At 45.6% G+C, this 15,057-nt stretch overlaps 1 protein-coding gene across 9 annotated transcripts in view; it reads right to left on the reverse strand.

Moving 5' to 3' along the window:
- RASAL2 (RAS protein activator like 2) overlaps positions 1-15,057 on the reverse strand; it is a 184,068-nt gene that overhangs the window by 17,053 nt on the left and 151,958 nt on the right. For all 9 annotated transcript variants that reach the window (XM_051805739.1, XM_051805711.1, XM_051805693.1 and 6 more), the window contains 4 exons: positions 7,134-7,287; positions 5,485-5,583; positions 4,123-4,677; positions 2,307-2,451 (listed from right to left, as the gene is read on the reverse strand). In XM_051805739.1, coding sequence (XP_051661699.1) covers positions 2,307-2,451; positions 4,123-4,677; positions 5,485-5,583; positions 7,134-7,287 — 953 coding nt within the window. The remainder of the gene's footprint in view (positions 1-2,306; positions 2,452-4,122; positions 4,678-5,484; positions 5,584-7,133; positions 7,288-15,057) is intronic.

Consider the following 15,057-nt stretch of genomic DNA (forward strand, 5'->3'; position numbering starts at 1 on the left):
ACTTCACTTATGGCCTAAAGAGGAGGATCTGACTTTGTATTCAAACCGTGTTATCAACCATAAAATCATCCACAGCCTCAGAAATGAAGCTCTGTGTTATTTGTCTTCATAATTTCCCCAGGAAACGCACTTGGCAACGATATTTATTTATATTATTTTTAAATATGCAATTTTTTCTAATTTTAAAAAGTGTCACCTTGCTCTTGAATAAGAGTAATACCTGAGTTCTAGCTAGATGCTGCTAATTTTCACAGCCTCTTATATCAGCACCTTACAGCACTTTTATAGCCTGCATCTTTCAAGCTCCCTGGCATTTGTCACCCTCCCCTTACAGCATCACAGCAGAAGCTGCACACATACAAACCAGATGAAGTTGCCTTTGTCTGACATAGTGGAATGAACTGCTCACTAGTTTCCCTGTTCTATATGCAGGCACACCAAGTGGTTTTCAAACTGTTGGTGTTCACTAGGAAAACTCTTTATTCATTGATTCAATGATTCAACGTCTTTCATCTCCTCTGATGATCTCGCTGGCTCCAAGCAAACACCAAGGCTTGTTTGTGCAAAAGGGGTTTGCTTTTAGCCTTTGTTTTCCTTAAACACCTCCCACCCCTCCCCAAATCTCAACTCAGCAGTCTTGTTGCAAGCAAAGCAGGCAGCACATTTTCTTTTTTTTTTTTTTTTTTTTTTTTGTGATGGGATCCAAAAAATTTCAGGCTAAAGGCACCTAGATCACCTCTTTGCAAAACTCCTGGCATCACTTTTGTTGAGCCAATTCTGTTTTAACTGTTGTTTACTGGATAGTATTTTTCTTCCTTCAACACACTTGATACTTACTCATAGTGGCCCACAGGACCCTGCCTTAATCATATATAATATGTCCTTACAGATGTGTTACAACTCTAACACCAAGTGTGGTGCCATTAATCCTTTCACAGAACATGGCAGCTGAGCAAAATGACATTTAGAACTTGGTAAAGAATTAGATGGGGATACTGTCATGAGCAACGTTGCCCCGAGATACAGACAGGCTGGACAACCTTAGGGGGATGTTTCCATCTCCCCTGTCTATGATTTACCATCTTATCACTCAGTGCTAAATGATGTATTAGAAGTCATTAATGTCAAAATATTTTTATGCAATTACTGCACATTAAGGAGCTTGCAGTCAGATATAATGGAGTGGTCCCACAGCTGATGGCTCAGCCTGCTGGGAAGCACAGCACAAAGTACCACGCTGCTCGTTTCCCCGTACCAGGCAAGAGCCTACGACTGCCACTTATGCTCAGTGGTTCCACCCAGGAGAGAGTAAGAGCACCAGAACAGGCTCATTATGCTTCAGAAATGGCCAAACTGGATATAATCACAGACCTGACTATGCTGACCCTTGGAGCACTAATTTAGCCAGCTATCTCCTTGATGCCTTGCCAGCGTCTGGGATTGCTGAGGACAAGCGAGACTGCTGGGAAAGCAAGCTGCTTGGCTTTTTTTCTTTTTTTTTTATCTTGTTTTTTTTTTTGAAAGGATGTGGTGTGGGACTTGGCTTTGGCCTGATCTTGTTTCCCTTGTATCAATTTCCAAAGCTTTCCTCATCCCAGAAACAGCAGGGGGATGGGTGGCTCCTTGTGCAATTGGGGATAATGAAGACTGTGCGGAGTTGGTAAAAGCTGACTGCAGGGTTTGTCTGGGAAAGAGTGTGCTACTGCTATATTTGTGTGGACAGGAATTCCCAAGGCAGTGCCTTATGATTAGAGCAGAACCTTTTGATGGAAGTGGGACAATAATACAATTATCAGAATCCACCCCAGCACATAACTGTGGACATTAGGACTCTGTGGGGGAAACAGAGTAAGAGATTCCAGGTTGGCCAGGCAGTTTTAATGAGGCAGTGAGTAAGGAGCACTTGGGATAAACACAGGCAGGAGGCTCCCCTGACAGGATACATCTTGATCTCCTGCCCTGGGATGCTCAGCAGCCCTGCAGCCTCACTCCCTGACCTTGTTTCTGTGAGGACTGTCTTTCAAAATCCCTTTTTTAAGCCTGTTTGTTTATCAGATGGAACAATCACCATTGCCCACAAAGAAACTGCAGTGTTATACCTTTTCATCACACTAGAGAAAAGCTACCCAGAAAGATATAACGTGGTAACACAAGCTTTAAGAGGGACTCAGCTACATCAAATCAAGCCTGCCTTGCCTTGGGTGCTACTCCTGCAGATACCAAAGAGGATCCTCCTCCATTTGGAGGAAGAGCATTGAGAGCAAGACAAGAGTGTATTTTGCTGTCTGGATACCAGACTTTCTTACCCAGTGCATCCTGAAGGTACTTCTGCCCTACCAACTTGAGGTACTCCTCAATAGCTTTGGTAGCAAGTGTGTTCTCCCTGAAGATCAAGACATCGTGTTCCCCACAACGATCCACCTCAGCCATCACCAAATCCGTCAAGAAGTCCTGAATAAAAAGGTCAGATGGCAAAGGTTACTTTAACCAGACTCAGTCGTGCCAGGCTGACTGCAGAAGCCCAGAAGGAAGGATAAACAGAGGAGCCAGAGGATTACTGAAAATAATTGCTCAGCTTGGGACAAAGGGTGCAGCTGACACATAAAAGAGGGCCAAGGAAATAGTACAGCTCCTCCTGGGTTTATTATACTGTGGCTTTGTCTGGTGAAAGAAACTGTGCTATTATATTTATATTTTTTATACAGATTATTCCATACAAAGTTGGACTTAAAAGTCCAGGTTGAAAGTGAGGCACAAGTTCTTACAGCTTGGTGAAATTTAAATAAGGAGAATGGCATAATAAATTAAATTCACAAAACCACAAAAGTGGTTCAGGATCTGGGGAAAAAGAAATTATCATACTTGCTGTGGATCTATATGACTTAACTTGAACTGTATTCAATTGCCCAGGCAGGAACTATCAGCAAGCCTTGATACAGACAATAACCTCTTGATATAAGGTCTAATTCTACAGTAATACTTATTTCCTGAAATGATAACTTTGTGTGAGTCAAGGACATTTAGTACTCTTGGTTTTCAATCCATTATTGCTGTTTCTTTTCAACAAAATCCAAGAGAATTCTTTTCACCTGGTGCCAATTGGGAACATCCAGCTGCATCCCCATCAGCAACTGGAAATGTACCTTCTTTGGAGCTTTAGATTATGGCAGCCTGAGCCACTCAGTGCTTCCCATAAACAGAGGTTCAAATCTTCACACACCAAGAATGCTAAATTGTAACAGTTGGCACTGCAGGAATCCATAGCCTGTTTCCCAGTAGGATTTCAATACAATCCCAGCTACCAGCTTCTCTCAGACAACTTGTTAAGGAACGAGCTCCCATCACACGCTGTCACAGAGCACCAGCCTTCCCGAGACGGACGTCAAGGGGCAGGTGATTATGCAAACAGAAAAGGACCTTTTTGGAACAGTTAAATTAGGCTGTCCCTTGGACGTTGCTTATGGCCATCCTTCCACATCTCTGTCCCTCTGACTTGTGCTTGGTTGGGCTTAACTTGCTCTAACTGGCTTCACTGCAAGGAGCTGACTTTAGCATGGTACTGCTCACACACCCAGCCGGAGGCGGCACCCAGACAAATCAATGTCCCTTAATGCTGCTCGGAATTCCCCAGGACCTGCAGGATAACTCTCCCACAGTCCATTTGAAGGAATCAGTGTGCACCCAGAAGTCCTAGCAACATCCTTGGGGCAGGTGGGATCACCACTAACTCAGTATAGATTCTCCAAGTGGCTGTTCAAACGCCGGCCAAATCGATGTCGGCATCGATTCGCTGACTCAGCGCTGACTCAGCGCTGGCACCCGCTGCTCGCTGTATCACAGACTTATTGTATCACTGATTCTATATGGAGAATTCTCCAGTTTACCAATCTCTTGCTTATTTATCTCTTAACCTATATCCTGACTTTGGAAATGCAGGAAAGGTTCCTGAACATTCAGCTGTAGGCCCTAATTTTTAGAATAACGTGAAGTTCTGAACTCCTCACGCTTACGCTTTGTACAGAGCATCTTCTGCTGTTGCCTGTGGCCATGGGCTTCCCAGTTTCCACCTGAAATCACCCATCAGTAGCCAGAATCGCTCCAACAGGAGTCACCTGTGCTTACCTTTGCTCTCCCAGTGCTCTGAAGAATGTGCACCAAGGCACAAGCCATCTCCTCCTTGTTCTTGACGCTGATCACAGGCTCCAGCACGGAGCACAGCAGGGAGTAGTTGCTGGTAACATACTCCCCAAACTCTTTGTATTGCTCCATGGGCAAGATGGTGATGGTCTGGTAACGGGACTTGATCCGAATGGAAGGCCCCCCTGACTTCCCCTTGTTGGCTGTAGGCGTGCTCACGGGGTACCATTTCTCCACAAACTGCCGACCGGTCACGCTGGCTGTGGGAATGTTGACCAGCCCTATGTAATTGTTCTTGTCCTTTTTCTTTTTCTTCTCCACATCCTTGTAGATGTGAACTGTGATGCTCTGAACGTGTGGGAGGGTGTAGAACTCAAAGTGCTCCCCCCAGAAGATGTTGTCTGCTTTTGCTTTGCTGGTGGTGCGGGCAAAGAGAGTGTCATCAAGGCACAGCTCACAGAAGTATTTCTTCTTGGGGGTCAGGTCCTTGGCCTCAATGATCCAGAGGCGCAGCACGTTCTCAGCTCGACGGCAATTGTCCTGTGCAGAAGAAAGAGCTCAGTTCTGATCCCAAATCCCCAAAAGTTTTGTCTTCTAAAGCAGCAGCAAAGGACTGCCTTTCGTGTCCAAGGTAAGGACAGTGTCAGAATTCAGAATCAGACTGTCTGATCCAGAGAGAATAAGAATCTCTAGAAAAACTGGACACTTTCCAAAACAGAGGCAAAGGGATGTCTTTTGTATGTCAAGGGCGGGGATTAGAACATTTTTCTTCTTAAAAAGCTATATTTGAAATACCTTAGAAAAGAAACATGCAGCACAAGAGCCCCTCATAAGCTGCTGGACTGCTGTGGCACACTGCCTTGTTTACTCTTGTGAGTAACTCCCAAACAGAGCACTGTTTGCCTGTCCCTGGAAGGCAGGACGCCAGCTATGCAGTGACTTATCCGATTCCCCTTCTCACTTCAGCTCCAATTACTTTTATTTTTGTGGGGGTTTTTTTTGCTTGTTTTTTTTTTTTTTTCCCTCCCCAAACTGGGCCCCTGCAGTAAAACACGACCCTTAGGAAGCTATTGCCCCACGCTCGGGGGCACAGGCACCAGAAATCCAGCGCGCAGGATCCCAGGCGGGCCCTGGGGCAGGGATGGGGCGTGTGTTTACCCGTTAAAGGTCTGACCTACTGCACTCCCTGGAACAGCACACGGCGGCTTCGGGCACACGGATGAGCGGACGGCTCCCCAGACTAAATTAATTGAGGATGCATCTGTGGGAAGCCCTGGTACACCGGACTAAAATCCAATCATACCACCTCCATTCCCCCACTAATCTTATTTCCGCAGTTTCTGTTACCTTCATCGGCTGCGATATTCGGCGTATGTTTTCCATCCACCAGTCCCTCTCTGCTGCAGAGCAACAACTGAAGCATTTACTGCCCTTGGAGTAGGTTACCTGCAACGAGTAAATGACAGGCTGAGTCCGGGCAAGCCTGGGAGACATGCGAGAGGCTGCAAAAAGCAAGGGAGGAGATAAGCAGTGCTCGAGTAACAAAGTAAATAAGAAAAAGGCAGGGAAACAGCACAGCAGCCTGACAGGGAGAGAGGTTAAAAGGCCCACAAAATGCAAAGAGAGCAAAGAAACCCTCTGAATTTATATAAAACTAAACAAACATATGAGTAGCAGCAGAGGCTCCTCTTAAAGACTTTTAAACAAAGCTTTAATCAACCAGTTAATTTATGTTTTTTTAAACACTTGTTAATTGATCCATAGCTATTAAAGCTTGCTGTTTTTCCTGTTAAGGCCCAAAGGCAGATGACTCAGTTACCAAGAGGGTAAAGACAGGCAGAATAAACAATGCATTAATATAAGACAAAACACACTGGCAACAATGATTTCAGTAAATAAAAAAAATATTTCCAAGGGCCCACACAGGCAGCAAAAGTCTAAAACAAACTGAGGGAGTTGTGCTCTGCTGCAGCAGTGACACTCACTGCCGTACACAGCTCTGCTTTCCCACAGGAGGGAACCACCTCAGTTTCTTGCACTGTTACGTGGCCTGACAAGCCTCATTTACTCTTTCCATTCATTTGTGCACACAATTACAAAGCAGTTTGAGGCTGCAGCGTCAGAGCTAAGCTGTTGCCAGTATTTTCCACCCAACTCCCCAAACCTAAGCAAGCTGCAAAGTGCTTCCAACCAGAAGAATGAGGCCGAAGCAAACAGGAACAGTTCCTGGATACATCCCGAGGGAGTAGAGCTTGATATGCTGGTTTACTGCCAGAATTTTCCAGGCTGTAAACAGATCTTTGTTCCAGAAGTTTAGACCCATCTGACTAATCCTGCAGAAGACAGAGAGCCACCCGGCCCTGCCACCGCAGGTGACGATGGCTCAGCTGCATCCAAACACACACATGACTCCGTGTGACAGTCCCTGCTGGAGCTGTGAGGGGAGGACTGTGCTCACACACACGGCCTGTTCCCGGAGCAGAGCTCGGAGCCACGGCCTGCAGCCTGTGCTGAAACAGCAAAAGGATCTTTGGATCCTGCTCCACAGTGCAAGGGACACGTCCGTGCTTACTGAGGCTTCTCCTCTGGCAGCTGGAGAACGGGCTGAGCTAATGGAAGGGGGCTCTGACTGGAAAGTCCATTTCTCAGTTACAGTAAATTTTCTGAATTTAATTTTAGGTGAATTTGGACGTGAACACACAGTTTATGCCCAGACTATTGCAGGTTCATTGCATTGCATGCATCAGCTGGACATCTGCATGCAAACCACACACGCTCAGGTATTTATCGAATTAAAGAGATTTTTCAATTAGGAGACCTGGTAATTGAAAAAGATTCCTCTCTGTTGAGTGATTGATGCCATTAGCTTCAAGGACTTTAAAATCACGTGCTGGTTCAACAGCCCCCACCCAAAATTCACCACGGCAGCCAATCTATTTTCCAGTTCCCAAGGCCCAGAGCAGTGATCTCTGAGGGCTCAGGGAGACCGAGCTCACCTCAAAGCAGAAGTCTCGTCCAAGGATGCTGCTGTGGAGTGGTTTGACATAAACTGCTTCTTCTGCTGCAAAATCCAGAGTCTCTATGGTGTTGGCGTGGTTCAGTAAAGACTCATGGGAACGGGACTCCTTCAGCTTGGGCAGCTCACGTGGTCTGCAGGACAAGAAGGAAAGGAAACATCACTTTTCTCACAATTACCAAAAGAGCTGGCAAGATCCCAGACAAAGCTGCAGCTTGTTGGTGCTTATTCAGAACAACTTCTGCAATTAGTCTGCAAACCTTATGAAAATAACATTAGGCCAGTAACCTCAGACTCCCAAAGGAATATCCAGCTACGCATGCCTTGGAAGTCCATTCCCACTGACCTAGAAATTGTAGCTGCTGAGCTGTCAGTGAAAGAAAAACAGCAAAACAAAAAGTTCAGAATTTAACTGCTGAAATTTAAAGAAAACCCATAGACAGCTTTGGACATATTACTGAAAATATTTGTTACTAGCTAGTGTAGTGGAAAAATATTGTGTATTAGCAGCAAAAAGCACATGGACCTCTAAATCCGTAACCAGTGCAGAATGAGAGCAGATGACCCCCCACAATACACTTGATTTTTAACAAACAAAGCCTTTACACTAAAGTAAAAAAATGCAAATTCCTTCCCACTTCATAATTTTAAAGTCAGTCACCTACATTCCTCAGGTTTCTTCCAGTTTGAACAATTTCCCATTTTCTGGATACATCCATTCTCTTTTAACTTCTCCTCACTAATGCACTTGGCTTCTCCTTTTCAGTCCACTGTCCTGTAGACCCCCGAGCTCCACCAGAGCTGGCATCTCCCAAATTCACAGCACCTTTTTATCAAGGCAGCCTTCTCTTTGTCCCCACCAGTTCTTGAATATTTCTCAAAGACATATCCCTCCTTCCACCATGCCACAGCTTTTGGCAATCAACAGCAGCATTAGAAAACGTGTTCTAACACTTTCTGTTCTCTTCCAGTTTGATTTAATGCAACATTTGTGCATAGTAGGGAGCTCTGCTGTCACACAGTACTACAACACATGCCCATTTATAGGTGACATGGTTCCATCTCTGCTCCTTCTGACTCCAAACTGACACCTGGACTAGAAGCTCCTGCAAGTAAAGTTATATAATGCTTGAGGCACAACTTGCATCTCAAGGTAAATGCCATGCACAGACACATTTTTCCTGAGAAAAATTCCTGGCTGGAATCCAGTCAAAGCCTTCACAGTTGACCAACAAGCAGGAAGAGCACAGAGTCCCAGCTTAGCAGAAAAGTTGCTGTTTGCCTGGCAGGTCTAGATTTTGTAAAGGTATTGAAGTCCCTATGTTCGGTGATCCCTGAGAGTGTGTCCATAATGTAGCTGCCCATCCAGCAAGTGTGACTGAGCACAAGGAACAGATGTGAAAGGAAAGAGGCATCAGCTCTCTACACATCATGCAGAGAAAGGTGGTGCTCCTGTGTCCATCCTCAGAGTATTTCCTCTTTTTCCCTAATTTTGAAAAGTAAGTATTTTTTGTATCCTGCCTTTAAAAATCTTATACAAAAAAAACCTAACTCATATTCTGCTTCCTTCGCAAAATCCAAATTCTCCTACCTGTGAGCAACTCTATAGGGAAACAAAGAGGAAAAAAATTCCAAGCATTTGAAAAAGGCTTCTTAACAAAACCTTGGGTACCACAAAGGGTACATGCAGTGCAGCAAGCAGAGCTCACCTGACTGCTCTTTTGTCCAGAGTGAAACGCTGAAGGTATTCGAGCAGATTCACACGCGATAAGATTTATTACACAGTAAGGGAGAACTCTGTTCCCTTTTAATATATTGAATGACCTAAGTGCAGCCAGCAAAACCCTTTGATGGGAGGAATATTCCAAAGACACTGATTTCAGATGCAAAGCAGCAGCCTTGGTACGAGGCTGTGCTTTGTTCTAACAGGTTCCAGCAGCAGCTGAACCAACGCAAACCGAAAACCTCAGCCATGTATAATTGAGCACTCGCTGCAGCTAAGGTAGGGCAAGTCTAAAATAAACACACCACAATACACCACTTTAATGCCATCTCTGCAAAATCCTCTCTAATTTCTCCTCTCAGGAAAGCACTGCTGAGGTCACTTGGCTTCTGTCCCTGCCCCAAACTCTCAGTGATTCCAGTCCTTGCGCTTGGGTGCTGAGAGCCTGCAGCCAGCTCCTGGTTGAGGAAGGAAAGCATGGAGTGGTTGCACAGAGGGGGAAGAGGAGGGAGAGATAAACAATTACCAAAGAAAGGAGAAAGAAAAAGAGATTTTGCAAATCTCAGTTCAGTGGAGGCTGCACTTGGAGCAAGGTAAGGCAAGCAGACCTACACGAAACAATTGCACAGCCACTTAGCAGTGCATCCCCAAACCATTGCGGTGCCACATGCCACGGCCCTTCCCTGCAAACTTCCTTCTCTGGGCTACATCTCAGACAAGAAATCCTGCCGGGGGGAGGAAGAAAGGCACAAGACAAATCCAAGAGGAGCTCTTCCTCAAGCCTCAGGTTACAGATTTCAGAGGAACATCCTGCCAGGCAGATAGGCTGGGGCCGGGAGAGCAGCCAGTGAAGAAAGCTCTCTCCTCGGCGGCTGCGCTCCCACCGGCCCTGCACGGAGAGGCTCCCGGGAGAGGCTCCCAGGTCCATGTTGCCATGACACAGCCTCCCTTAAGGAGATTAGGGGGGGCTGGCAGCCTGGAGGGGCAGCAGGCGAGGGGAGGCCGCTCCGCAGACGTGGCAAAGGTGACCTTTCCAGAGAGGGAAGTTCCCTCCTCCTCGTCCTTTCCTATGAATTTGATGAGATCCGGTCATTAAAGCCAGAGGGAGAGAGCGAGTCATCTGCCAAGAAAGCCTCCAAACAGCCTCTGGGGACAGGGCAGGGGCAAGGGCAGGTACACACAGTGACTGCACTCTGTGTCTCCACGTCCCATCCTGCAAGTTACACCTTGTAGTAGCATCTCTTCTGCTCCATCGCTCCTCTGACTAGTCAGCTGTGAGCAGCTGGGTTTGCTGCAGAGCAGCTGCAGCACTGGTCGTTTTGTTGACTCAGGGTCCCTGTTCGAACGATCCCTTGAAGTTACTGTATTTAAAACAGCTCAATAAACTGATTAAGTGGCTTGGAATTGGCACTGTATCTTCCACAAACATCAGAGGCAACAGTCGTAAAGCTGTTGGTTAGATGCAACCACATGCATTTACAAACACAAGTACATGCATTTGTAAGCACCACGGTATAGATTTCATCTATTGATAGATCTGCAAAGCAGATCATTGACTTGTGCCTAAATCAGCAGCATCCCAATCGATTTAGGCAATAATTATACAGAAGTAATAGTTCTCTGCAGCTTTAAAGCCTCATCTGATATGCTGAAGCAGTAACAAGGAAAGAAAATTGCTTGCTGGCTTCCCTTTGGCATAGATGCCATGAATTTATTTCCCAATGTCCAGCAAAGGGGCTGGATTAACAGGGTCCTTCCTGTATTAGGTAGGAAGCTACTGGTAAAATGAGTATTGCTCAGTCTCTGCCAGGAGAGAGGTAATCCCAGGGAAGCAGATTACTGTAAACAGGAAGATCACACATGCAAAAGGTGGGGGAAGGGTCGTTTGTACAAATCTGTTTCTGTTAAACAGCTCCATTAACAACACAAATCCTGTTTTAAATTACATTTAACCTCCCGTGGTCAACTTTTTATCCTGCTGCTTTTTTTATCTACACCAGAGGTCATAAAGGAACTATATGGGCGTTCAGAGCAAACAGTTACCAAAGCACCAAATAATTCTTACACAGGTATTCTCCATAATTTCTTTCCAATAGGAAAAACAGGCGGACGAGGAGCACGTCAGGGAACATTTCAAACTTTTCACCTCTTTTCACATGTTTTGGGGTACTGGTCTTCAGAGCTGCATAATTTCCTTCTAAATCAGAGCCCATACAATGCCCCAAACCACTGACCTGTGACTGATACTGGAAAAAGAGTTCTCCAACCATCCCATCTTGCTGACCCAGCCCCTAGCTGACCCTCTCTCCTTGCACACCGTAATTCAGTAATTTTCCATGACAGGAAGATCTCAGTTGTAAGCTAGGAACTAGGAACCTCTGGCTTTCAGTGGCCACCCATGGCACACAGCAGCCTATCAGCCAACTTCTATTATATTCCACTGTCTATAAGGCACGTAGGATAAAGGGTTAAAATACTAATTGCTCCGGTTATGAAGCTCTCCTGCTGGTTTTGACCTATTTAAAAGCCAACCTACAAGGCACAAAAGACTTCCAATTACTGAGCTTACCAGGGAGAGCACCACATTGCTTGGAAAACAAGCCTGTGGACAACAAATAACCCAAAAGATAAAAAAAATAACCGCTTAAAAATGAACTTTCTTTTACCAAACTGGTGCAAAAGGAAAGAACTCAGCCCAAGCACCCAACTAGAGCCAAGCCTCCACCCGGCCTTGCAGGACGCTGTACGTCCGCACGCTCCAAGTAATTCCAGCACAGTCCCCGTGTGTTCAGAGAGACTTTCCCCGAGATCAGAAAGGCAAATTCAATACTTAGCCACTCTGCCAAGTCACAGGAGAGAGAGCCTGGGCTGTGATGCAGTGGGCTTCCCGCTGCCTTTCCAGCTCCCAGCCCTGCCGAGCGGGACCGCACCTTCCTCAGCATCACCTGCGAGACACCTTTGCTCTGCCAGGGCTGCAGCATCAGGTTTCTCTGTCCAAGCGTTCATTTTGTAGGCACCACACCCTGCTTCGTTTTCCAACTGCCAATTAGCTGAACATCCTATTACCTGGTCAACAATTCTACAAGTCTAACCAGTTTCATTATTAATTTTTTTTTTTTTCCAAAAATCAGAAACTTAGGGTAACTTTTTTAGCTGCAAGTTCTACTCAGGTGAGATTAGGCTTTTTCTGAGCCTATTGTTTCAGTCTTCCACTGGGATTCTGTTTTCTGCCAAGGTCCTACCCAAAGCCTCACTGTTTGAATCCTGGATTTGCAAAGCCCTTCCCTGCCTGTCCACTGTCCCTGTGGATCACAGCTTGTCTAACAGAAATTCAGCAGGAGAGTTCTCCCCACTCCTCTGTCAGCTGGTCTCTGCTATTAACATTTCCAGTTGGTTTGTTGTGATGGACCAGAGATGCTCAATTGATTCACTTTCATTTCACTGCTAAACTATAGGTGAATGCTACGTGGAGGAGCTCAGGCTTTGCACAAAAGCATCAGCCATAAAGAAACATGTTTTTAATAAAGGGTCAAGGCATGCCAGCACCAAGGGGAAGGTTTGTGACAGGCACTGGGATCTTGTTCAGTTTTCACTGAAAACCAAACAACTGTGTGAGGACTGAAAAACGCTTGGCTGAAAGAACTATGTCCACCAAATCAGGAGAGAGGCGTCTCTCCGGAAACAAACCACTCCTCCCCTTTCCCCATCCTCCAGCGTGCTGATAGCAACAGATATAGTGAATGAATGCAAGCTCAGAGTGACTCAAGCCCTAATAACGCATTGTGTAACAGATTTCTATCCTGACATCTAAATCAGGGTGAAAATCCCCCACCCTTTTTCAAAAACCAGCATTAAATTAGCACGAACCCGAAAAACCCGGCAAGTTTTGCCTCTGTTACTGACACTGCCTGTGCTATTTTCTCACTGCAAAGACACAGGGAGGGAGGAGCGAGAACTCACCGAAAGTAGAAGAAGCTGCTGCTTGAGGAGTGGTACCGTTTCACCATGAACCCCAGAGCCATGGTTACCTGCTGCCCTGCAACCCGCCGGGGCCCATTCCGAGCCGGCACACGGCGGATCCTGCGCTCCACACGGACCCCGCGCCACCACTATCCCGTAATGCCATGAAATGACTTTCAGCAAAGCAGGAGGATTCCCACGTGGCACTAAATCCCAACAGGGCAAAACCCTCCCAGCTGTCTGCAGGGCTTTACTGCAGTCACCGAGACCATATGCAGCCAGTCCCCAACCATCTTTGCTCCCTCACAGTAAACAAAACTGTTGGTCCTCTTGGAAATACTCTCAAATTCCTGCCCGCAAACTGAAAATATTAATTTGGTCTCTCCTTTCAAATGTAATTTTCATTAAGTCTTTTCTCGTGCTTTTTTTACATGTTTTATATATTAATGACACTCATTAATACGTAACAAACTCATTAATATGTCACAAATTAATAATGACAAACATTACAGACGAACAGGCGAGTTGCAAAGCTCAGAGGATGCAGTAGGAAACAGGCTGGAAAAGCTGTGGAAGATGCTGCGGTGACACGGTGCCAGGTCACCTCATGGAGAGAGCTCTTGGCAACCTGGTGAGTTGCTGTGCTGGCCACACACCTGAAGAGCCTCATCCACACCTGCTGTGGGTCACAACCCAGCAGAGCCTGAGTTTTTCCATATTAGTGCCTTGTAAACTAAATGTGCAGATCCACGTTTCTGGAGGGGCACCACAGCTCTCTCCACTCCCCCAGCCACTAACCCAGACACACTGAAATAAGAGTTAAAAGCCAGAAAACAGAGGTTGGCCAGTTGCTTTCTGCTGGAACAGAAAATCTGATTATGAAAAATCAGCAACTCATCTCCATCAATGCTCCCTACAGCATTCCTGGCTCCTTCCTATTTTGAATCAACTCTGAACAGACAGCATCCATCCTCTGTTCCCATTCAGCATGGCATGCAGTGTTACAGTATTCCAAATCTTGAGGTACACCAGGATAAATAATCTTCCTTACTTCAGAATTTTAGAGATATTTATCTAGAAACATCTCCACTTTTTTAGCAGGACCCAAAGATCTCAAAAGCATGAGAAAGCAATATGACAGTAGCCTCTATTTCCTTCTAATCCTTGCAGGGTTTTAATTTATAAAACTGTATAATACTTTCTTTGAAGGCAGGGTTCTTGTATTTGTCAGAACAGGAAAAGAGAAATACTATCAGTCAACCTGGCCCTAAAAACCTGTGTAACACCATGACATCACCTAGAACCACCTGCTTAAAATGGGAAAGGGCTGACTCACCAGGGTAGGACAGGAAAGTTTTTGCTGCAACAGATCAGGACTCATACAGAACACAGGGAGAACAGAAGGTGAGAGAGTGGCAACTCCTCCTCACGAATTTAGAGTCAGCTGCTATGTTCAATAATGCCACCATGTGACAAAGCACCTGGAATTTATGCTTTGCAGGCCATCAGAGAAAATCCACGTTTCATTCAAGTCTATTTGATAATTTGTGCCAACACCTGCAGGGAGTAGAAGGGGACAGGGAGTAGATCTATTTTTAAAGAGACTTTGCTGCGTGTAACATCATGCCTTAAACCAAAGCTGTAGGAATTAATTACAGCTACATTTGTTGGCTTTCCCAGAATGACAGCACTTCCTTGACAGTGCAGAAGCAAGTATCCAGTATAAGTACCAACTTCAGGAAGGACAACCTTTATTTATTACAAAAATTCAAGCAAAGCTGGTTACAAACAACAGTAAAAATAACAGGTACACGTTGCAACACCCTGAAAATAAAGATTTATAAGAAAACTTGACTCAAAGCAGACTGGGTGGACATTACCATGACTACAGGAGCAAAGCCATCCACATGGACAGTCATAGCTGGGAAGCAGCACGGTTTGCTGTAACTCCTGACGTTAACAGACCTCCAACAACCCCAGCCTTGCTATCTCCCTGATGTTATGGTGCTGCCTTTCAGATGGAGAAGACAGCACCATTGACTGAAGCAGCACAGCATGACGGATACAACTAATGAATTCAACTCTGCTAAAGGAGAAGGGGAAAGGCACTAAACAATGTAAAAATCACAGAAGCCTGGCGTGGCCTCAAGTACGGGGCAACCTGTTTTTCACTCAGTCTAGTTCTCCTGCTGGGCTACTGTGGAATGTAACACAGAGTAAT

Source organism: Manacus candei, unplaced genomic scaffold (assembly GCF_025592945.1).
Source record: "Manacus candei isolate 608988 ecotype Guabito, Panama unplaced genomic scaffold, ASM2559294v1 h1tg000005l, whole genome shotgun sequence".
Taxonomy (NCBI): domain Eukaryota; kingdom Metazoa; phylum Chordata; class Aves; order Passeriformes; family Pipridae; genus Manacus; species Manacus candei.